General features: G+C 43.9%; 3 protein-coding genes across 7 annotated transcripts; 2 read left to right on the forward strand and 1 right to left on the reverse strand.

Moving 5' to 3' along the window:
• Positions 1-1,622: 1,622 nt before the first annotated feature.
• Positions 1,623-5,649, forward strand: LOC109484499 (zinc finger protein 160-like). 2 transcript variants are annotated; one of them, XM_019787785.1, is made up of 2 exons: positions 1,623-1,696; positions 2,284-5,649. In XM_019787785.1, the coding sequence occupies exon 2, from the start codon at positions 2,286-2,288 to the stop codon at positions 5,535-5,537; it is 3,252 nt and encodes a 1,083-aa protein (XP_019643344.1). In that variant the 5' UTR covers positions 1,623-1,696; positions 2,284-2,285; the 3' UTR covers positions 5,538-5,649. The 2 variants fall into 2 exon arrangements, with proteins under 2 accessions (XP_019643344.1, XP_019643343.1); XM_019787784.1 differs by lacking the exon at positions 1,623-1,696 and adding an exon at positions 1,728-1,847.
• A 6,220-nt stretch (positions 5,650-11,869) lies between these two features.
• Positions 11,870-14,880, forward strand: LOC109484503. Its single transcript, XM_019787792.1, is given in 3 exon segments — positions 11,870-12,436; positions 12,438-12,605; positions 12,696-14,880. Coding segments are annotated over 3 exon segments (2,607 nt in total). The 3' UTR covers positions 14,568-14,880.
• Positions 14,881-16,775: 1,895 nt separating this feature from the next.
• On the reverse strand, positions 16,776-22,960 carry LOC109484566 (dual specificity protein phosphatase 12-like). 4 transcript variants are annotated; one of them, XM_019787887.1, is made up of 9 exons: positions 22,802-22,960; positions 22,546-22,598; positions 22,131-22,313; positions 21,494-21,654; positions 21,077-21,190; positions 20,617-20,735; positions 20,117-20,222; positions 18,887-19,070; positions 16,776-18,582 (listed from the first exon to the last, which is right to left on the reverse strand). In XM_019787887.1, the coding sequence occupies exons 3-9, from the start codon at positions 22,224-22,226 to the stop codon at positions 18,421-18,423; spliced, it is 942 nt and encodes a 313-aa protein (XP_019643446.1). In that variant the 5' UTR covers positions 22,227-22,313; positions 22,546-22,598; positions 22,802-22,960; the 3' UTR covers positions 16,776-18,420. The 4 variants fall into 4 exon arrangements, with proteins under 4 accessions (XP_019643446.1, XP_019643447.1, XP_019643445.1 ...); XM_019787888.1 differs by lacking the exon at positions 22,546-22,598 and having other exon boundaries at positions 22,131-22,307; XM_019787886.1 differs by lacking the exon at positions 22,546-22,598.
• Between the last annotated feature and the right edge of the window lie 611 nt (positions 22,961-23,571).

Below are 23,571 nucleotides of genomic sequence, written 5' to 3' on the forward strand. Positions count from 1 at the left end.
CTGTTGGTTAAATCCCGCTCCAGCTTGCCCTGCTTGGTCACGTAGTAGCACAGCTGCGCGAAGGACAGGTCCCCGCAGCTCTCGGAGCACGTCTCGGAGTTACAGATGCGGTTGATCTCGTCGTAGTACATCTGTGACACTCGCGGAGGGGACAGGAACGGGTCCGGGGTCTTCTCCGACAAATCCGACAGTACGGGGACGCAGGAGAGGAGGAGAACGAAGGCGGATTCCAAGGCGAACGCAGCCCACATCTTGACCGCGGGTGACCCCGACCTATCCGTCTTGAAGTTGAACATAAGTTGTCGTGCTACTGGGAAGCGGCGCGCTGCTATCTGCCGCTGCATCTTCCTTCGTCTGTTTTCCTCCCCGGGCAACCGGAGTAAACCGCACGACACAGGGGCGGCGCGGGGAGACTTGGCATTTATATGTCGGTACTGTGATCTAGGAAGAATCGAAGATGAGAAACATTTTGTAACGGATTGTGAACTATACCACAAAGAGAGAGTAGATCTTTATAATCTGATACAATCTATGTTCCCCTTCTTTATACATCTAAGCTGTACAGATAAATTTATATTCCTAATGAGCTTAGACAAACCCTCTGTATTGAAACATATCTGTTCTTACATTTTTGCCATTACTAAGAAACGAGAAGAAACCGAATTTACTTGATTATAGCTAGCGCTACTTGACGATGTATGTATGTAACGTTATCTATATTCCATCATTTTTGTGACCTGTACTTAACCCAGTGGGTATGTGTGTACAATAAAGGTCTTCATTCATTCATTCATTTATAGGAGGAAATTTCCGGGGTTTGAGTTTAGGTTTACTTCGATTCACAATTAGCATACATAGTTGCTTCTCTCCCTGTTGTCCTTATAGTTCAAGTTCAATCCACGGTAAAACTAAATTGAGTTTTTCAGCAAAACTGCCATACATAGTTGCTATTCTCGCTATTTTACAAAAAACAAATATACAAAATACAGATACATTAATTAGTAGTTAATAATGTAATGTAATGTAAGAGATCAACAAGAACTAACGCATGGCAGCTGCAGACATGCAAAGATCTCGCCAGGTTGATCCGTTCAACTTCTACCTGGCGCAGGCCCTTCAGTCAGTTCTGGTGACCCGGGCCAGCCCATATACTAGTACACCAAATGAAATTATTTTTGTACCCTTCATCGTTCCAGGTGTTAGGTATTCGGTTTAAGTAACGGATATATATCGATACGGATGTTTCTTTTCTTGTTCAGTCGAGTCCGCGTTTTGCGTCCCACCTATACAAACATAGGGATGGCCATACATGTAATTGTACATGGTACAATGTACGGTAACCACTTTTGAACCATGATAGCACAAAAAGGGTTTAAAATGGAACTTAACATCCTAGTTACTTAAACATCGCGTGTTAGTGTAAAAGATTATCGAGTGGGGCTAACAAAACAGTCTTTTATGTATTTATCTGATTATTTTTGCATTGTGAGAGTTATGTTTTTGAACATAACGTATATTAATATCTTTGGTATGCATTTTTTTTTTACCTGATACATGTACACGCCGACCAACGAAAGCAAGATCATGAGATGATGTCCTGATGAAAAATTCATAGCATTAATATTGTGTTCACAGCCAGTATTATTTAACAGACCTGCGGTTTTACTTCGACTACCTGGAAGAGATGGGTAATCAGGTATTCCATTCTTCACCCTTGACCACCGGAAGTCCTTGTCCGCCATTTTGGGACTGACCATTTGTTTTGTTGTCGAATTCTTTCTGAGAATACGTCTAAATATCTGCAGAATTCAACACCTTATAGATAAGGAAACGGCAACAAGCTATTGGTAAGACCCTTATTTAACTCTTTAAGCGTCTTGGTGGAGCAAATACGGCACAATGAGTTTTCTAAGTGATGTTATTTCTCTATTTTAGTGTCAGTGCTACAGGGGGAGGGGGGTGTTTGTGGAACTTTTCCTAGCCCTTCACGTATGCATCAGGAGCCAGAAATTATGCCAGACTGCTCTTACACAGGTCAGACTCCAGTTAGAGCTTACGAAGTTCAAGGTCTAACTAATATGGGTGCTTAGCGCGGCTGTCGTTGCTAGGGTATTCTGGTGTCGGGTTACAAACTAACGATACTGTGACCTTTCTAAAAACTCTAGTAGAACAATCTAACCCACCATCAACAGTAATATGTTATTGTTTTCAAGAGTTAAGACATTATATTTTGCATGGCGATTTCCATTTCCTAACTATTTCCATTTCCATAATAATTTGTAGAAATGGAGGCTGGGCCATTTGACTTGGCTACACTACAGGCGGCATATGAACTGGCCATGTCTGCTGAAGACCCAGGAACCGAGAATAACAGTACTAGTGGAGAGGACCAGACAACAGATACAGGAAGGCAGCAGGACAGGGAAAGAGAGAGTCCATGTGAGGAAAGGGAGAGTCCATGTGAGGAAAGGGAGAGTCCATGTGAGGAAAGGGAGAGTCCATGTGAGGAAAGGGGGAGTCCATCTAAGGAAAGGGAGAGTCCATCTGAGGAAAGGGAGAGTCCATGCGAAGAATCTACCCATCGTGGCCATGTTTGTTCTCATTGTGGATACACGACAAGTCGTCTGGCAAACCTCTCAGTACACATGAAAAAGCACACAGGTGGAAACCCCTACCATTTGGATCAGTCAGAAAAAACGAGTGATGACGACGAAACCAACAACAGGGAAGACACAGATACAGAATGGCAGCAGGACAAGGAAAGGGGGAGTCAGTATGACTCTGAGGAAACCTGTAGTGTAGGCTCTACCCAGTCTGAAGAGCTTGAAAAAATGGATGTTGACTATCACGATTCGCCTGACAATGCCGACAACAGAGAGGTCCAGGCAACAAACCAAGCTGGACCAAGTTACAGATGTGGCCAGTGCGATCACCTTGCAAGCAGCCAGGAGGGTTTAAAAGCCCACATGGTGTACCACTTGTGCAAATGCGACCTTTGCAGCTTTTCTACCACGTCGAAACAGGAACTGAGGCAGCACATTTCGGAACACACTGCAGACAAACCGTACATCCACTCATGCGGACGCTGCGACTTCAAGACCCTCCATAAATCCCAACTTACCAAACATATGAAAACACACCCGGTGGAAGAATGCCCCAACAAATGCGACATTTGTGGCTTTGTCACAACGTCAAAACAGGAACTGCAGCAGCACATTTCCCAACACGACGAACAGTACATCCACTCGTGTAAACATTGTGACTTCCAGACCATCTACAAATCTCAACTTTCCACGCACATTAAAAATCTACATGCTGTTGAGGAGTACCCCTACCAGTGTGACCAGTGCAGATACGCCACAACACAGAAGAACTTTTATGACAAACACATGCTCAAAGTACACAGCAAGCCTCACGTGTGTTGGTGTGGGTTTAGAACGGCTGATAGTTCTTTCCTACTTGTGCACATGGCAACCCATACAGGACAAATAACCTATAAATGTGACCAGTGCGACTTTATTGCATTGTCACAACACACTTTGAAACAACACACTAAGGCAACACACAACTACAAATGTAGACAGTGCGATCATATTGAAAGCAGCCAAGAGGGTTTAAAAGCACACATGGCATTCCACTTGTTGAAATGCGGCACTTGCAAGTTTTCAACACCGTCGTTACAGGATTTTAAACAGCATCTCTCCCAGCACGTCTACAAACCTTACATCTACTCATGTGGACAGTGTGACTTCAGGACCGACTATAAGTCTCAACTTGCCACACATATCAGAAGTCTACACACCCCTGACGAATTCCCCCACAAGTGTGACCAGTGCAGCTACGCTGCGAGACAGAAGTCCTTTCTAGACAAACACATGCTGAAACACACCAAACCCCACGTGTGTTGGTGTGGCTTCAGAACGGCTGACAAATCTCAGCTAGTTGTACACAGGGCAACCCATACAGGAGAAGTAACCTTCAAGTGTGATGAGTGTGACTTTCGTACGTTGTCAGAAGACAGTTGGGAACAACACGAGGAAACACTCGGTCACACTCTTGCAAATTGGGGAGATGTTTCTACATCATCAAAAAACAAGAATTTGAAGAAACATTCAGGAGAAAAACCCTACCTCTTCTCGTGTGAAAAGTGCGAGTTTAAGACTGATGACGGTTCACAGGTATACCCACATATGATGACCCATGCTGAGAAAAAACCTCCTTCGTATAAATACAAGTGTGATCAGTGCAGCTACGTCGCGAGCAAAAAGCACTTTTTAGACAAACACATGCTCAAACATACCAAGCCTCGTGTGTGTTGGGTTCGAACGCCCAATAGTTCTAGCCTATCTGTGCCAAGCGCATCCGATATGAGCCGAGGAGAAAGAACCTACAAATGTGATCAGTGTGAGTTTTCTACATCGTCAGAAGACAGTTTAGAGCTACACAGGGCAATACATAGAACAGTTGATAGTATGGAAGGTCACAATGTTACACACAGTGGCACAGTCAACCGTCACACGAGTGGGGAGCGTGAGTTCACCACAAGTGACAGTGTTATTCTATCCATGCATATTAATGAACAGACAGGCGAAGCACCCAAAATCAGTGACCACACTTCTGGCAAAACCACACGTACACTCAGTACCGAGGAAGACTACCACATCTGTGGGGAGTGTGCGTTCATAACAACTGACAGGGTTGTCCTATCTATGCATCTGACTGAACACAAAGGCAAAGAACAGACCACCACCACCTGGGACCATACCTATGCCATCCCAGCCTCCGCACTGGACATGAACACTGGTGACAAACCCTACCTGTGTGAACAGTGTGGATTCTCGTCCACGTCCATAACTCAATTTACCATCCACAAGAGAAGACACACGGGGGAGAAGCCTTACCTGTGTGACGTCTGCGGGCTAACGTTTGTCGACCGGTCTGCCCTGACTGCTCACCGCAGGAGGAAACACACACTTGAGAAACCACACAAATGCAACCTGTGCGACTATTCTGCCGAACAGAAAAGCTGTCTAGACCTACACATGGCAAACAAGCACACGGGGGAGAAACCCTACGCGTGCGAGCTGTGTGGGTACAGGACAGCTGTGAAGGGGTACATTTCCGTGCACATGAGGATACACACGGGTGACAAGCCCTACCGGTGTGACTACTGTGACTTTACTGCTGCGGCGAAAAACACCATTAACCAACACATGGCCAGGCACGATCCCACCAAATACCTCGTGTGCAAGGAGTGCGGCATGAGGACAGTTAGCAAGCAGTACATGAAGCGCCACATGGCTAAACACGAAAAGAACCCGAGTTACAGCTACAAACCGTACCAGAAAAAGAGGAGAAAGAATGATGATGATGATGATAGCATTGATGATGACATTACTGATGATGATGAGGAGGAGGAGGAGGTGTATTATGCAGATTATGATGATGTTGATGAGAAAGAGCAGGATAATGAAGGTTATGATGAAGACTTGTTTGACTTCTATGGAGCACAGGAAGGCACTGAAGATGTGGAGTAAATTCCCTGCTACTTTTGTACATAACTATTCACATTATTATTTACTCAGTGTTATCTGTTACACACTGTTGTCTCACTTGTGATTGCATGAATACAAAATGTGTATAAATGTACCATCATATGATATTGTCTTGTGTTATTTTCCACAAACTCACATACCCGAAAACACCCGGCTTCTAAATCCAGCTAAGGAGGCTAAAAACCACTCCTGTATCCACTCTCGAAGCAGAGGTTTACAAAATATTAATAACCCAAAACTTCTGCCTGGAGAATAATACTAGTATGCATCTTGCACATTTTGCTCATTTATTTGTAAAGAAAACATCTGGTAATATAAGGTCTATTTGAGACAGTACCAAACACCCATACCTTCCCAACATAATGTTATATGTAATTTGCATATTATATGACTTAAAATTAAATTAGACTGAGGGACCTCCAAGTTTTGATATTAGATTAATCGTAAACACAAGAAGAACTAGAAAGGATCATGATCATGCCTGCCAAGTCACTGGTAGACAATTTAACTAGGACACGTTTACACCCACGCGTAGCAAGCTTGAAAATGTAAGGCTTCTGATTTCCCTTCTTCAAAGACCGCTGTTTTACCTCCTAAGGCTTCTTCAAAGAAATTCCGGGGAAATTTTGGAGATTTCCTCCGCTGTGTTGCGGGCAACTCCAGACTATTAAGTGATTGCCTAAGTAAATATTCAATACTAAATCTCACCTCACATTACTTAAAGCAGTGCGCAAAACGAACAACCTACGTAGCCAGAAAAATATCAATATCCCAGGGTTCATTACGTTCTTCTACGTGAAAAAGGTTGATTAGAGCTGGAGAAAAAGTTTTTTGCGTGAGTTTGTTCGGACAGTCTTTCATGAGCTCACAGCTATAGCTGCTAGCATTCCGATTTCCATTAAGGCCTTAATATAATTTTTTGGATGATATTTTCAAAATGTAGTACCGACTGTATTGCGTATCTTCTTTATAGAGTGTTGTAAAATGAACACCATTACTTAAAAATGTGAATAAACAATTCTAGGAAACGTGACGTCTTATTTCATCCTTGAAGTAAGAAAGGATAACATTGTCCTTAATATCAAGTCAATTCCAGACCTCCTGTTTGAACTTTCACCTTTGCAAAACACCTATCCCTTCACAACAACAGCCTTTCATGAGATTGGGCGACATTTTTTTAATCCCTGTGAATTTTCATACATAATGCAAACTTCGCTCGCCATAGTCATCACTGAAAACGCCAGACGCTGCGACGTGCGCCTGTGAGCGCGTTGCTCTTTTCTTTGGAAGTCCAGACTAGAAAAACGCGGTCCGACGCGGCTGGACAAGAAGCGCGAAGTCATCGGATGAACTGAAATCATCTCTGAGGTGAGTTTGAATTTTTTATTTGCACATATATATATAACAGTAGTTCGTAAAATGATGGAAATGGATTTGTTATAGTTATTTATTTATATAAACATTCTGAAAATCCGTGCTAATTTTTTTATTCCATGCTCATTTGTCACACAAATATGCCAACACCGATAACGAATCAAATTTGTTGAATACCGACTTTCTAGTAAGGAAATAGCTGATTGGGCTTAAGGCGTTGCAATACTCGATATCATGAGTGTAGTGTGACGCAGTTTTGTTTCTTCTTGCTGTTTTCAGAAGTCCAGAGAAACGCGGTCCGTCGATCGATGTGGGACAACACACTCGAAATCATCGGATGAACGAAATTATCTCTGAGGTGGGTTTAAATCTTCATTAGCCCAAGTTAGTACATATAACAGTTGTCCGTAAAAAATATACTAGAAATTGACTTATTTATCTAAATCTTCTTGTTATTCCTTCCTTGCCTTGTATATTTGTCACACAAATATGTTGGGATCAATAGCGACTCAATTTTGTTAAAATCCGACTTTCTGGTAAGCAAATACCTAACTGGGTGTGACCCGCTGCAATACTCGACATCTTGAGTGTATCGTGACGCAGTTAAGTTTCTTAATAATATATGGCGTTCTATGCTTTTTACGAATGTGGATATTTTGCGATGGTTAAATATCGTCATCATATGTTAGATATAGACGTGATCGAAAGGTTGAATTTGTTGTCTACAAAGATTTGTACGTATTCCTGATATTTTCCGTGAGTTTTGTAGGCAGCGTACAGCTCGACTGTTGTAACTAGTGGTCCCTATTTGGGGCAGCGAGTTTTATTTGGGGCTTAAAAGACATATATTTTATACCCTTATAGTAATAACTAATGTAGATTTTGGGCCTCTGGGTGAAAAAGCTTCCATTTGTTCAGATTTTCTTCTTTACGTTTTGTAGACAAAAGTACAGTACGGATCCAGAATATTTACTGTTATAAGGTTGTCAGGCTGTATTAGTGGCAATAAAAATTAATGGCATGTTTTCTACAGAAAGTCTTATGTATCGAACAGTTCTGATAATGGCAATTACAGAGATTACACCTGAAAAGGTGATACACCTGTCTGGCAGTTTTACGTGTACACAAAGGCTCTGATTGGTTACTTTCTGCACATGCGTAGTTCCTCTATTTTTCCACGATACCTATTAAGATAGCAGTACATAGCTTTCTGCCTACAGGATGAAATTTCTATATAGTTAAGCACCCCATGATGACTCACTTCGACGCGGTAAAAACTATACTAGGGTGCACTACTGAGAAATACAAGAAATAAATATGTTAAAATTCAGGATATAATCTATAGAATTACTGAAAGAAAGTCGAGTCTTTTTCACGTTTGAGGCCCTCTCTTAAATGGTGCCCTGCGGAGGTTAACTGAACTGCAGCCAGCTCACACAGGTGCGTCATCATCATCATCATCATTCATCCTCTGTAGTAGAGGTGGAGCATACAAAGTTAGCTCGCCACAACTGTCTGTCATACATCACAGAGAAAAGTTCATGTCCCTCCAAGCCAGTTTCAGTTTCAATAAGTTTCTTAAGTGTTATGTTTGGGCGTCCAACTCTTCTCTTACCGGTATCAGGGTTCCAGAGTAGAAGCCTACTGGCTGGTTCTTCACTACGTACTACATGACCGGCCAAGCTTAGTCGTCGACATTTGACTACTGAAGTTACATTTGGTAGCGAACCGTATAACTGTTCATTAGTAGTGTGTTTCCACCATGGTGTATTGAAAACCACTCGCAACATCTTCGTGTATGTTCCGTTTAGTTTTCTAGAATGTGACATATTCATGACCCATGATTCTGACCCATACAGGTGCGTAATGCGCCACATTTATAGGCCCGAAAAGAAAAAAAAACTTCAAGAATCCAAATCATTAACAGTCTGAAAGCGAATAGTATTTCTATATTACACAGCACGGTTTACTTGTTGGTACCTCTCACATAAGTCGTTCTAGCCTGGCTTTTAGAGTTATGTCAGTACCTCTTCGTATACCTGCGTCATAGACCAGCGGGGACCGTCCGTTAATACTGTGTTCTACGACCTTAACAGCGGCCCTACAGTAATTACAGGCGGGGGCAATTCGGATCACACAATCTTCATTTTCTATTCCCCGTGGCTATGTTGTACCATTTGATAGGGAAACGAATGTGTAAGTAACTTTTTTTAAAGCTTTTTTACTCCGTGAAGGAGGTCAGGACCTCCGGACGGAGTGTTGTAATCGGCTGATTTTTCATGTTCGCAGTCAAAACACTGGGTTCTCTTTGTGTAATCGGCACGCAATTTTATACGCCGTCTGCGGGCATGCCCGTGTTGATGCACGAATGTGTATTTTTGCCGTTGCTGCTTTCGCGGTCAATGTAATATCGCAGACGCACCCCTACAATTACGAGGCGAATTGGAATGGTCCAGAAAAACGCGTTGTTTGGAATAGCAGTGGGGTTCAAAAAAGTTCATGCAGATACGGGGTGGTTTTTATAAGTGGTTCCAGATGTTTTTGCCCATGGTTAAGAGATGCCAAGTTTTTTGGAAGATGTTCGCAGCCAAAACGCATTCTTCCGTACGTCGCATTTCTGTGTAATTTCGCATGTGGTGTTGCATTATGTCCGGGATGATGCACGTCTTTTTATTTTTACCGTAGCTGTTTTGATATTGGAGTAAATGCTTATTTTCGAAACATCCCCATTTCTTTGAAATGGTTTCGTCCGTTTATGCAACTGTTACTGCGCTAATGACGACCAGTCCTGATACACCGCGAATGTGCGAGTGTTCCCTGTAGACAGTCCCGGGAGTCATTTTTTTCGCACATTCCAGGAGCCAAACCAAAATACGTTCATGAACCGAGTCCAAAAAAACCGAAACGTGAAAATCGGATGATCGGACCTGATGTACATTTCTCTTTCTATAGATTGTACACACAATACACACATCTTTAGATAATCTGGCCATGGCAGGTTAAAAAAAAAGTAACCCTGAATCATACTAGATTAGCGTAAATGCATGTTAATGCGTTCAAAACAAGAAAAAAATTGTTTCCGGGTATTAATCTCTTGAATCACGGCGCTGAATATTGACGCAAAAATATTTCGGGCATCGCGCGCCCTTCCCGCGTCACGTGTAGGCATCTCGCATCTCTGATTGGTTGTTGCGTCTTAAGATGACTGAGCCGACGCGCGTTTAAACAATTTTTCTTTGTTCGATTTATCACACTTCACAGAGAATTGTCGCCAATGGCTACTTCTTTTTGTTGCAATATATAATACTTCACGGAGAATTGTCGCCTATGGCTTCTTGTTTTTACTCGTTCCAAGGATTTGGGTGTAATTTTGTAAATGATGATAACAAAGCTGGTGTTTTAAGAATAAAAACCGCCTTATGCTTGTTCACCCAGGGTTAGGGCAATACGGATCATACATTTTGTTTTTCTACTTCATTTTTTATTCCCAGTTGCTATGTTGTACGTTTTTTTTTAGGAAAACGAAGATGTAACGTATTTTCCAAGGCGTTTTTCGTCGTTCCTGATCATGATTTACAGTTTCTGTTCAAAGATTTCAGCGGCAAAGACAATTTTGTACATAATGAATGATAACGAAGTTGGTGTTTCGTGATTAAAAACCGCCTTATGCATGTTCACCCAGGGTTAGAGCTGAAATAGTAGACTTCTTTTTTTTCCGACAATAAATACAGGGCTAGGGGGGCAATCACCTGATATCGGGCGACAGGTTATTTCAGGAGGATATCACAGCCCACAGTATAGATCAGTATATACTGATTCACGATGAACACCGTTATCGGGTTACTATTGTAAACGCTATTTGGGGCAGTTCGTATCATACTTTCTGTTTTCTTTCTATTCCAAGTCGTCATGTTGTACAATTTGCTAGGAAAACGAAAAATGATGTAACTTATTTTCCAAGGCGTTTTACTCACTACTGAGTTACAGTTCCGGTCCAAGGATTTCTGTGACAAATGCAGTTTTGTGAATAATGAATTATAACGAAGTTGGTGTTTCATGAATTCATGAATAAAAACCGCTTTACGCTTTTTCACCCAGGGATGATATAGTAGACTTGTTTTCCTTGACACATACTAGTTTTGGCAGGAGTACTAAAATTGATTGTAGTAATACGTTGTGTTTACCGTTGTTATAATATGCATGTCATTATGACTGTATACGTAATATGTGGTTACATTATCATCTAGCAGCTGCGATAGTGCCCTAATTGTCTTGCTGCGATAAGTTAAAGTCAAAGTAGGAGTACTATGTGATCCTTCTTTCACCTTTTTTAACGGTGAAAAGTAAACTAAGCCATTTGAATCAATCCTGTTTCAATTTGAGTTATAGGTCAACTTGACCTAAGTCGAAAAAAAACTTAACAAATGGTAAAAAATTGGGGTCGAAACGACAGCGCGTTCGGATCGGAACCAAGAGGTCCCGAGTTCGAATCCTGCCATGCCACCGATCTTGTGCCCTTGGAAAAGGCACTTTGCACGAATTTCCTCACTTTACTAAGATGAAAATGAGTGTATCTGTTGTCGGTTCATGCGTTTGTCTGCGTTGGTGGCGGCATAAACATCAAGTTGAAAAAAAATCTTGAGGTGCCTTCGCCATGTCCTAATAAATGTTGGAATAGACATAAAACTAGTTGCCACTATAACCACTTATAAATGCTGAATCTTTCAATCTTTCAGGTGACGCCTGGCGACAAAGGCAAGAGGTGAGCCTGACCCCTGGTGGATCCAGAACGCCCAAGCTGCTTGCGGCAAGAACTCTGTAGAACATGTAGCTACATAGCTCTTTCAAAGACCGCTTAGTATATCCTATAGCATTACTGGTCTCAGATTTACTTGGCTTGATCTTTATAGAGTGTTGTAGAGAGCCGTAAAGAGTCTGAAATGGCTGGTGTGAAGCTGTCCCTTTTTCTCCTCTTCCTCGTTGCGTTTGAGCCGCGTCAGGCTGGTCTGTCCTGTGCTGGCGTGTGTGAGATAAAGCGCACTGGGTTCTGCCCTGGTCTGGGTGGGATCTCTTTAAGGGGCAGTTTGCCTTGTGCCACGTGCAACACGACCGGCCAGGCCGATGAGAATCCGCTCGGGTGTCTCCCAGGCGATATGAAGAAGCTGCAAGTGGCGGGGCACTCCGACAGAAGCGGCGAGCTGAAAACACTGCCCCGCCTCGGCCAACTCCGCAATCTGATCCTCGGGCCTGGAAGCATCCGTAAAACTGGAAGAGGAGCATTCGCACCCGTGCCCAACATTCTGGCACTATCCATGGAAAAGAATGCCATCAAAGCGGTTGGAAGCTGGTTTGGCGAGATCGCCAAGCTAGAACGTCTCACGCTGTCAAGGAATGAAATCGAAGAAATCAAGGAGAATGCTTTCCAGCCCCTGAGACGGCTGGAGTATCTCGACCTGAGGCACAACCGGCTTCGTGCTGTGGAAGAATCCCACTTCTCAAGCCTGACCGGGCCTCGTGTATCTGCACCTCAGCTACAACAACATCTCGCACATCGCTGGGAGGGCATTCGGCCGTCTTTCTAGGCTAAGCTCGCTCACTCTGGATCACAACAAGATATCGTTCCTCAGCACCGGATGGCTGCAGGGGTTATCCGCTAAGAATATCCGCCTAAACAACAACCTGATCTCAACCATCCCCTCAGAGTCGCTCGCTGCCATGTACCGTGCTGTGGGAATTGGAGGAAGTACTAGTGTCTCCATCCAGGAGAATCCCTTCCGTTGCACCTGTGCGCTGGGCAGAGCGTCAGCGTCCCTCTTCGGCGACCGCCGCGACAAAATGCGATGCAGCTACCCGCCTAGCCTCTTGAGGAGAAAGATAGCCGACGTTCCTAGGAGAGAGATGCCGTGCCCGCCACCCACAGCCAAGGTGTCACGCCGAGACCGCGGAACCACTCTAGTGTGTGAGGTCTTCTGGGAGAAGCGACCAGAGATCAGGTGGATGGATCCAGGAGGGAGGACCGTTGGAGACCGACAGGCACAAGACCAATGTGGCGGCACCGTGACTACACGCCTGGAGCACGACTACCCCACCACCCAGTCCCCCGAAGGAGGACAAGTGCTCCCAACAGACGCCCCCAGCCTACCCTACATCGGCAGGTCCACCTTCACCCTCCACATGAATCCGCAAGCCTACGGGTGCTGGACGAGGGGCAGTTACCGGTGCGTCGTGAAGTCTGCAACAACAGGCAGCGTCGTTGCAAACCTATCGCTGATCAAGTCGAGCGAACAAGACCCGAGGGACGACCACACCGTGACGACAGCGGCCGCCTACACCTCAACACCTGCCCAGCGGAACGCAAGGATGACGGAAAGGGTCGCCAAAACCCCGGACAAGAACCCCCGGCAGGATGGCATTACTCCGGCAGCTGAAGCAGGAAGCATGGGCCGAGCCAAGACCAAGAAACCCCGGCAGGATAGCATGACTCCGGCAGCTGATAAGGCAAAACGTCGCACCGTGATGGCAGCCGTCTTCACCACCAAGCCTACCCGGCAGAACGGGAGGGTTACAGGAGGCATGGGCAAAGCATTTACGGACAAGAACGGACAGAAAGATCGCACCATTCCATCAGATGACAAGCCATTGAATATCGTGATGCTGGTATTTGTCTCCGTAATAGGCACTTTCGTCACTGTGGGAGTTGCGGACAGGGTGTTGGCCCGTTTCAAGAAGTGGTACGAGAAGCGACAAGAGCAGCGGCAAAACGCACACGGCTACGCCGCAGGCGCGATCGGAGGCATACCGCTGCAGAACCTCCAGCCACCGGCCGCAGCCCCCTCGTCTGGAAACCCTGCTGTACCTCCTCAACACGCGCAAGATGACATCCCGGACGACGCATCCATTACTCCGTATGCGGAAACGTCGCGTCTGGAAAACCCCATGTATGGCGCAGACGTGACGGGGCCTAGAGGTGCGACATCGGCGTCCCCAGACCCTCGTCCCGGACCCAACCGGCCCGCCAACTCCAAGGCCACGTCACAGCCAGGGGGCTCGGGCACAACTTGGGCCCCAGTTCCACCTCCGCGGTCCGACATGCAAGACAACGCCGCCAGCGACTCTCACTACTACCCACCAGCCGGCGCGGACACGACTCGTGCACGGGACGTTCCGGCGCCGCTGCCCCGGACCAACAGGCACGTCAACTCTAACGTGTCGGCACAACCACGAAGACTGGCAGAGAGGATCCCGGACCCACTTCCAAGGACCCACACCTACATCAACTCTAACGTCTCGGTGCGACCGAAACGCATGGGAATGGCTTCAAAGTCACGACACCACGACAACCTTGGGGCTTCCTACGACCCGCAAGGCTTGAGGATGGACGAAGAAGAGAAAGTCGAAGGTCCCAACCTGTACCTTGACCTGAACGGCCCACCACGCCACTCTGACTCGCAGATGGCTCAACCAGAAGACGTCCCGCCCCCGCTTCCCCGGACCAACAGATACGTCAACTCTAACGTCGCAGCTGCACGACCGAAAAGTTTGGGGACTGGCTACTGTGCGAAGAAACCGAAGTGCCTCCTACGACAACCGCAGGGCCTTCCATGTCAGCCGCAGGGCCTCTTACGACAACCTACGTAGGTCCTCCTACGACAATCGTGGTGCCTCCTACGACAAGCGTGGGGACTCCTACGACACCCATGGAACCTCCTGCGACCCACAAGGCTTGAGGATGGACGAAGAAGAAAACGTCGAAGGTCACAACCTGTACCTTGACCTGAACGGCCCACCATACCACTCTAGATCTGGCTCGGAGATACCTGAAGCAGAAGACGTCCCTGACCCTCTCCCAAGGACCAACAGATACGTCAACTCTAACGTCGCAGCACAACTGCGACGCTCCCAGATGCCAACACAAATGCGACCAACCGGACCCTCTTCGCACTCCCAAGGCTCGGACCAAAAAGACGAAGCCGAAGGCCCCAACATTTACCTTGACCTGAACGGCCCATCACGCATTGCTGGCCCTTGACTACAAAACAAACTCAATACCGGACAGTCCCCAACTAGAAACCTAGTATCTACCAGCAAAGTGCAAAGTAATACAAACCATTCTACAGACTGAGACCCCGTTGGAACTTTTTTGGCCCTGTTACCTGTCATAAAATGGCAAGTCTAGCCCCATCGCGTGATGAGTGCCCAATTGACAATTGAGTCAGCACACTGACACTATAATTGTGTTTTTCCAAATTTCTCTTCATTACTTTAGACTTCTGTGTCTATTACTTTCTCTTATCAAAATCTCTTCCTCACACATATAACAGCCATTAATCTTTATTGTGGGTCAGGCCAATAGACATGAAGCCTAAAAATTAAACTAAATCACATCACTTCAGATCCTAAGAGCCTACTTGTGGGAGATTAGAAAACCAGACTTTAAGCTTAAGGTATCATAATGTTGAAACTTTAACAGACAAACTCTGGCTTCAGACATTCAATGAAAGGAAATTCTGTTACCTGTGGCCCTGAGCAAAGACGGTTGACCAAACCTGGAACGGAATAGGACTATGATTATGGACAACGATTCTGGTTTGATGTTTTAAACTGTATATACAAGTGCACTTTCTTTACCTTTGTACATGTAAGAATTGTGCATACATGTTCCCGGTTTAGAAAGACATGAGTTCGATTCTCATTTAGGCCTGTCATTGCAATGTTAATGCTTGTATTGATTTCAGTGGTTGTAGAAACATATCAAAACACGAGGAAAGCTGGAGTGGAGGTAGTAGAGATATCCAGCATAAACACAGGCTCTTCATGTGATTATGCTACACGAAGTTGATTTTATTGATGACTTAGTGCTGTCTTTAGCAATGTAAATGCAGGTAGAGCAAACATGCAGCAAAAAGTAGCCTTTGTGATGTATTTTGTAATGGTATCATGTAGTTCTTATGAATTTATATCTAGAAAAGGGACCGAAAAGAAGATTCCTACAAGGAAGAAGATATGTCTTGCTGTTCTTGAGATGGAGAGTTTAAAAAAATGTTTATTAAAAGTCAATAATTAGACATTGAGTTTGCTAGGAAAGAATTTTGAGCACAGAAAATATTAAGAATGAAGAACTGATGGTTCTTGATGTTGTATTATTGACATCAGAGGCCAATAAAATGGTCTAACTATGACTTGAATTTGTGGCTCCAGGTTACCTTAATTGAAGAACATGTAGACAGCAGTTCAGAAACCACATTTCAGTCCACATCTTCCCATACAGGATGTTGGGTCAATATCGCCCCTTCCCTACTTCATCAAAGTCTCACAACTGTAAATAAAAGTTAGCCATTGGCCAATCTAACTCGGGGTCAGGTTAAAGGTGAAGTTAGAAGTTAGCCAATAGTCAGACCAACATAGGATCAGGTCAAAGGTTAGCCATTATTTAGTTCAAAGGTTAGCCATCAGTCAGTCCAACCCAACCCAAGGACGGGTCAGCCAGCCCAGTCCAAACCAAGGTCAGGTTGATGAGCGAGAGAGGCAGAGAGAGATATGATAATTGCATCTATTCTATGGCTAGCTAGCATTGCTAGTCAATCCCAATGTGTACACAATGTCATGTAATTCATAATGCAAATCTATGGCTATCCACTTTGCTATCTGCGATATAATAAGATGACAGCATACTAGTACATTGTACTTCAGTATAGCGAAAGGCTACAGTTTGGACAAATACAACAGGTGCAAGAAATTCGCTATCAACAGCACACATGTACAAAAAACAGTTTGACCTAATACTAAAACTGGCTACAAACAGGCATCATAATATTACACAGTTACAAAGAAACTCTTCTCTTATGTTTATTCAAACTGCCATACATGTAGGTTGCACAGACTATTGAGGTAATTGTAGCATCACATTGTAAAACAATGTTATGGCACAGGTATCTACAACATTAACAGTTAATGTTCTCACAGAGATTATAAATACTTGCAGCAAGATACATTTTCCACATACATGTACATCACATTTATCGCTGGGTATTTATGTGCTGCAAACAACATTCTTTATCTGTATCGGTACAGCCGGTATAACAACCCTTCGGCGTAACACACCAGCTTCGCAGGCATGCGGCACAGAGGCAGCTGGCTATATCACACCGAACGACTTGTTACACTCAATCTTTGCACATTTAATTGCAGGCGTTAACCTGCAACTATCTAACCATCGTTGTTCAAATACTATGGCTAGCCTGACTAAACCTGGCTCCTAGCAAAAACATCAATTAATGCTAGCCAGTGAGAGATTGTGTAAACACAGGCTAACATTGTGGCCAATTACAGTGATACCTAGGGGCCTCCTTGCACACGTGACAGAAAAAGACTGTGTAACACAGGCTAGTTGTTCTTCCTTCTGTTGAACAGCATGGAAAGAGTCACAGACATTCACACAGACAGCAACTTTAACATACAAGTTAGCCTTATATATTATCATCGGGAATAAGATCTACAAATATGGCTTCCCTTGTCTACGTAGTATATCTTAGGCCCCTTTTAGATTAGATGTAATTCACAAAATACGACTGGTTTAAATTTGGATTTGACAAAAACCCAATGGAGATCTAGTTTAACAGAATGAACTGGACCTTAGTGTCATGTGACAGAACTATCAACCAATCAGCATTTAAAATGCTTTCTGAACCACTTAATTTCTATCCACAGTACCTCATACATTCATTATTTTACAGAATTGCTTCAGCATTAGTGTACACAAGCACATCTAACCCTCGGAAGACAGGGAACAACAGATGCTAAACTGGACAGTGAGTGAGTGAGTGAAAATCACAGCTTTTCTGTTGCTTACAATTATAGATACACATAGTCTGCCTTTATCCTAGAGTGCTGGCATACTATCCTCTACCAGGCTTTGGGGGGTGGCTGGAAAGAGTAGAAACTGGCCAAATAGAGAGATAACATGTCTGAGGACATGTCTCAGCAGCTGCCTTGAGTGTGTTACAGGGAAGCTCGGTGGTAGAGAGAAGTCACCTGGCCTTGTGAGCCAAAGGTCTTGGGTTCGAATCCCAGTCCTGTGCCATGATACACAGACGTACGACTTCCTCGTTCCTTTCCCCTTGCTGTACTGTGTGACCCTGCTGGTTCATTTTTAATTAGCTGCCTCCGATCCTTTGTCACAATTAGGAAGGAACCAGTCATCTCATGGCAATTCAGCCTGTGTCTCTGGTTTCTCAAGAATTGCAATTCTGTAATTCTTTATTTTCTTTACTGTACTTTTATATTCACAGTTTTCACTGTCACTTCTGAACAGAACTTTAGTATCATTTGTCTTACTGCAATTGCTGTCACCATGAAGATTAAGTGCTGCGAACATGTCAAAAGTATCGTGAACATGTCCATTTTCCTCAGACTGTGAAATTTTGCTTTCAAAAGCAGAAGACAAAGTGATAAATCATCTTGCTTGTGTCCGGTGTTGCAGTAACACATCGATCTACCTGCACACTTTGACAGGAGAGTTGGGGCCGAGGTTTCGGACTTCGTCGATGCGGTTTTTGTGGAGCTGGATGGAGGGCGTGATCCATGCTCCACAGGAACACTGCTCGCCTGCCCAGTTAAACGAGCCCAGACGACCGTTGCATTTGGGACACAGCAGCTATATGGGGGGAAAGAAAAAAGAAAGAATGTCACTGGAAAGGATATGTACCTAAAACCTGTACCTATAAAATCATTTAAATACAGGTATGTACCTGAACACTAAGTGGGCAACATTTCTTATGATAAACATAGGTTTTGTTTGTTTGTTGTTTGAGCCTTTGCTTATTCATGAAATTCATGAGGGAAGAGGTCAGGGTCAGACAAAGTATACCAAGATACAGGTTACATGATTGGAGTCATACAAAGTCCATAAATATAATAGATGTACAAAGTCTATTGCATTTCAAAGAAGGTACCATCACCTTTCCCTGCACCACCCCTGCCAGTGACTCTGCCATCCAGGTGACAGGTACGACAAAGATGGAGGAACACTGGATACTGGATCCCCCGCCCTCCCCCGCACCGCCCCGCTTGTACCAGGAGAAACACGTCTGTCCACTCCCCGTCTCGTGTTCCATGATGCTGTCTGAACGGAACAGGCTCCTCCTGGAGGTAAACATCAACAACTTTCACTTACAGGAACTTTCACTTTCAACAGATATATACATTTGTATAAAGAACTTTCACTTACATAAAATTTCACTTTCAACAACTTTCACCTATAAGAACTTTCACATACAAGAACTTACTTTCCACAAATTTCACTTTACACAAATTTCGCTTGTAATATATAAAGAACTTTCCTCCGTTTCAAAAGCAGAATACAAAGGGTTGTTGCTTTGCAACCCTTACTATCATAACTACACTAAAAGAGGGGGATAACAACATCACAAACGGGAAAAAGAGGAATAAAGACCGCACCTCCGCAAACAAAGAGCGACACCCTGCGAGTTACGCAGTACTCCCCTACATCAAAGGAGTCACTGAGAGACTGAAACGGGCTTACGCCAAGCACAACGTGAGTCTGTTCTCTAAACCAGGCTATACACTGCGCAATGCCCTTGTCAGTCCAAAAGACCCACTACTTCCCAGTGAAAAGTGTGGTACTGTTTACAAAATATCGTGTGAGATGTGTGGTGAGGTGTATGTAGGTGAAACCGAAAGGTCCCTAGGTGAACGAACTGACGAACATCAGAAATCTGTTGACCGTCAGGACGGTAAATCCGCACTTAGCCAACATGAACTCAAAGCGGGACATAGGGTCACAAACGGCCCTATTTTGGACATCGTTAAGATTATAGACCAGGAATCCCGGAAGTCACATAGAAAGATTAAGGAAGCGGTCCATATCCAGTTGGAACGTGCCGGGATGAATCGCAACGAAGGTTGGGAGCTGCCCAAGTCCTACCTACCCCTACTCCGCAAGGAGGCGGGGGAGGTCAGAAGATCCACACAAGTCTCGACCTAGTCTCGTGTTCTCGCGAGACTAGGTCACTCCTTGAGAAAGGTGTACAGTCGACACCGAAAATTTGGAGGTACGTGTTTTTACCTTTAAATACAGTCACTGATTGAAGAATTTCTACTAACCATAAAGTTTAACTTTTGAAAAGTAAAGGCGCTTTGCTTTAAAGGTTTATGTTGTCTTGACCCACCTGCACTTTCTGCACCTGAACAGTGCCGTGTTGGAGACGTCTCCTGTCGTGTCTCCACGCTCATGTGGGTCCGACGCAAACGTCGAGGACTCCACTTGACCTTGCTCTGTAAGAAAACACCCTCAAGGTCACTTAAGACATCTCAACAACAACTGAATCTCGAAACTTGAAGAACAACCATACCTACAATGTAGTACCAAGCTGGTAATGAAACAAAGAAAAGGAGAATATACAGAGCATAACAAATTCTTTCAAGAATTAAGAAGAGAAAAAGAGAGAAGAAAACTCAGGGATTAAAGGTAAGAAACTTTCTTTTCAAGGAGTTGTGTGGGTCAGGAGTGAAGCTGGATACTTCAAGCTGGCCTCTCTCTTAAGGCAGAAGAGAAAGAAGTTTAAACATGAAGGTAATAATATAAGATACCCAAGAAAAACAGTTATTCAAGCAACTGTACAGATTTTTGCAACTGGTTAATTTTTCAGTCCTGGGAGAGAAACCTCACCGTGAAACTGCTGTGCGAGGTGCTCCAGTCTGTACTGTTTGAACTCAATGCGACTCTGGTCCACATGGCAGCCCAGAGACTCGTACAACATCAGCTGGGACATGAAGCCATCGTTGGGTCTACATAGGGAACAAAAGGATTTTTAAAAATCTATATCATTCGTTGATAAAGGATACACATCCAGATAATGAGATACACAAGAAAACAGTTACTCAAGCAACTGAATAGGTTTGAAAACTGTCACAGTGTCATACATTTCCTATATAGCTATAGCATCCACTACCACTGCTCACTGACAAAAGTAGTGGATGCTACTAATTATTTATGTGTTTTCAAAATCTATCCAGTTGCTTGATTTAAGACTTTCTGGTGCATAATGCTGCATATATATTATTATTCATTTATAATATTCATATTTCATCCATTAGCTAAACACACTGGGAAGGCCATGTACACACACCTGATGTCTGGCTTGACCTGCCGGACGTGCTGCAGGGCCTGGTCACATGACCAGCGCTCTGTCTGCATCAGGTGTGCTGCGACGACGGCTGCACTGCGGGAAACACCCTGCAGACTAGGAAAGGAACACATGGGTTAAAGTACAGCAAGATCATGTAACAACATGTGACATCCCATGCATGGTATACATAGGAAAATGTATTAAAGAATGTCTACATGTTAGAGGTTCCTCCAATATTGTAAAAGCCCATTTTCATCCCATACTAGATGCACATTCTTGTCCCAAATAAATGCCTAAAATACAACTTATAAATTAAATGTAGTGAGATGGACTCCAGGAAGACTTGTGTTGGTATAGTCAGTATATGGTTAGTAATAAACAGCTTCATAAAACAAACAAACAAACAAACATCCCCACCAGTGGACCAGCACCCCTCCCTGGTTCCGTCCCTTCTGAATGAAGCTGCTGCATTCATCAAACCTGCTCAGCAGGTCGGTACTCGACTCATCCGACGCACGAACAAACTTCTGCTGGAACGTTCCAGCATCTGTACCAGGGCTCAGCTCCTCACTGTCCACCTGAGAGATTAATAAATAAAATATAGAAATTAATTCTCCTTGTTGGCAAATGTGTAGTTTAGTTCATGATTGGGCCTAATTATAAAGTTGTGATCATTCTTTGGGTGTATACTATGTTTCAAGACTATAGTTTTACACCAGTAGCCATTTTATTAGTAATTATAGTATATTCATCAGTCATGGGTTTCAAATTCTTTTATCTTATATTATCTGGATACCAGTGTCTCTGACATCACATCTAAATATATAATATACTATTAATAGAGATTCGTGTGGTGTGTTATACCCATTGTCATTTAGGTAAAGACCCCTGAGACCCCATGCTTTATGCATGTCTTATATTTACGTCTAGGGGGACCTTAACTTTTAACACTGGGAATGCACAGTGAGTACTTGTAATCATGAACCTCCTTATTATTGAGTCAACAGGCTTCACAATGCTTTTGTTTGTACAATAATTTTACTCCTTCACTCACAGTCAAAACGTGGGTGATTCCGGCAGACTTGAGGCCCTGGACGTCCTGTGCATCGCCACGGTTACCCAGGTACAGGTTAGGCGAGACCAGCTGCATCTTCAGGTTGGTGAACTCTCAGGTTATATTACTCAATGTCTCAGGTAGAGTATCGGCACATGATGCTCCGGTATTTTGGACCTGTGCCTAAATGAGAAAAGAGTTGCATCTTTGGTGAACTCTCGTGTCACGGTGGTTTTATGTCGTGAGGAAGAACACTGTTTTAACAAGTCATCACTGCACTACAGAGTTGTTTATACCCCAAATTCAAAACAACGCAACGTGAAAACCCCTTTTCCTATACTACTATACTACTACTACTGCAAAATGAAACCACCGCGAATGTTTTACAATCTACAGTATATCAACTAGAGTGTACCTTTATTCAGGTACAGTACCGGTGCATAATGTTCTGGTATGTTGGACCTGTGCCTAAATAATACAGAAGTTGTTGTATTGAACATGAAGAAATTATTAAAACGTTGACGCAGTTTGTAAACAAAGAAACGTGACGTACACATTTAGGCGTTACACAATGACAGATTTTAGCACATTATTACAATGATGCGCCCAAACAACGAAGTTATTTTGTCCACAAAGTTATGAACTGACAGTTCCTAAACCCACTTACTTACTTGGAATGTTCTTGCGTGAAGATTTCGCGGTTTTTGAGAAGAAAATACACTTCACCGACTTCCATTTATCATGGGCGCAGCCATCTTGAATTCCCAGCATACCCGACTAGTCTATTTACAGGTTTGCGATAGCAAAACCTGTTCTATTTTACCTGGATTTTATGGGCGCCGCCATTTTGTTTCCCGTCATGCAATGGGGCAGGTCAAAGTTGAGTGAGGTGCATTGTGGGACCTGTCACAGGCCTACAGTGTAAGGACGACACCTAGCGGTATGTTTGGAAAGAGCAGTAATTGAAAGCCTACCTGGTTGTGTGTTCATTTTGGCAGAAGTGTATAGAGGCGATGGCTTTGACGTAATAAAGGCGAGTCTGATTGTGTTTAGCACTTGACGTAATTTTCTTAGCATGACGGGAAGGAAACTTGGCGGACCTAATGCGGCGGAACTTTAAAGTTGTTTTTTTTATGATGAGATGGTGAGGCTTTGGTATTAGTAGGGTGGTCTTGAGGATCTTGTCGAGGCCGAGCCTAGGGACGACAGATTGTCCTCAAGTACAGGGGTTAGTAGGTGGGATAAGTGGCATGAAGTTTTGGTATGAGTACACTTCCTGATTTCAAGTTCATTATGGAAATTGTAAGTTTTTTTTCAAGCTTACCAGTCCATTATACAGTGACTGTATAGGCGTTTGTAAACGTTTTTACGACCTGCCTTTCAGGCTGCTTGAACTTAACAATGCCGTCGCTTGCGACTCTCCATCTGTCTGAAATCCCCT

Source organism: Branchiostoma belcheri, unplaced genomic scaffold, assembly GCF_001625305.1.
Source record: "Branchiostoma belcheri isolate BF01 breed outbred unplaced genomic scaffold, Haploidv18h27 scaffold7, whole genome shotgun sequence".
In the NCBI taxonomy this organism is placed as follows: Eukaryota; Metazoa; Chordata; class Leptocardii; order Amphioxiformes; family Branchiostomatidae; genus Branchiostoma; species Branchiostoma belcheri.

What these genes read in the sequence shown, in the direction of transcription:
- LOC109484499 (XM_019787785.1), top strand. Translation starts at nt 2,286, where the DNA reads ATGGAGGCTGGGCCATTTGACTTGGCTACACTACAGGCGGCATATGAA.
- LOC109484566 (XM_019787888.1), bottom strand. Translation starts at nt 22,226, where the DNA reads ATGCAGCTGGTCTCGCCTAACCTGTACCTGGGTAACCGTGGCGATGCA. An exon ending in GAATCACCCACGTTTTGACT is followed by an intron (nt 21,655 to 22,130) that starts GTGAGTGAAGGA and finishes TTAATCTCTCAG; the next exon opens with GTGGACAGTGAGGAGCTGAG. An exon ending in TTCAGGTGCAGAAAGTGCAG is followed by an intron (nt 19,071 to 20,116) that starts GTGGGTCAAGAC and finishes GTTTACCTCCAG; the next exon opens with GAGGAGCCTGTTCCGTTCAG.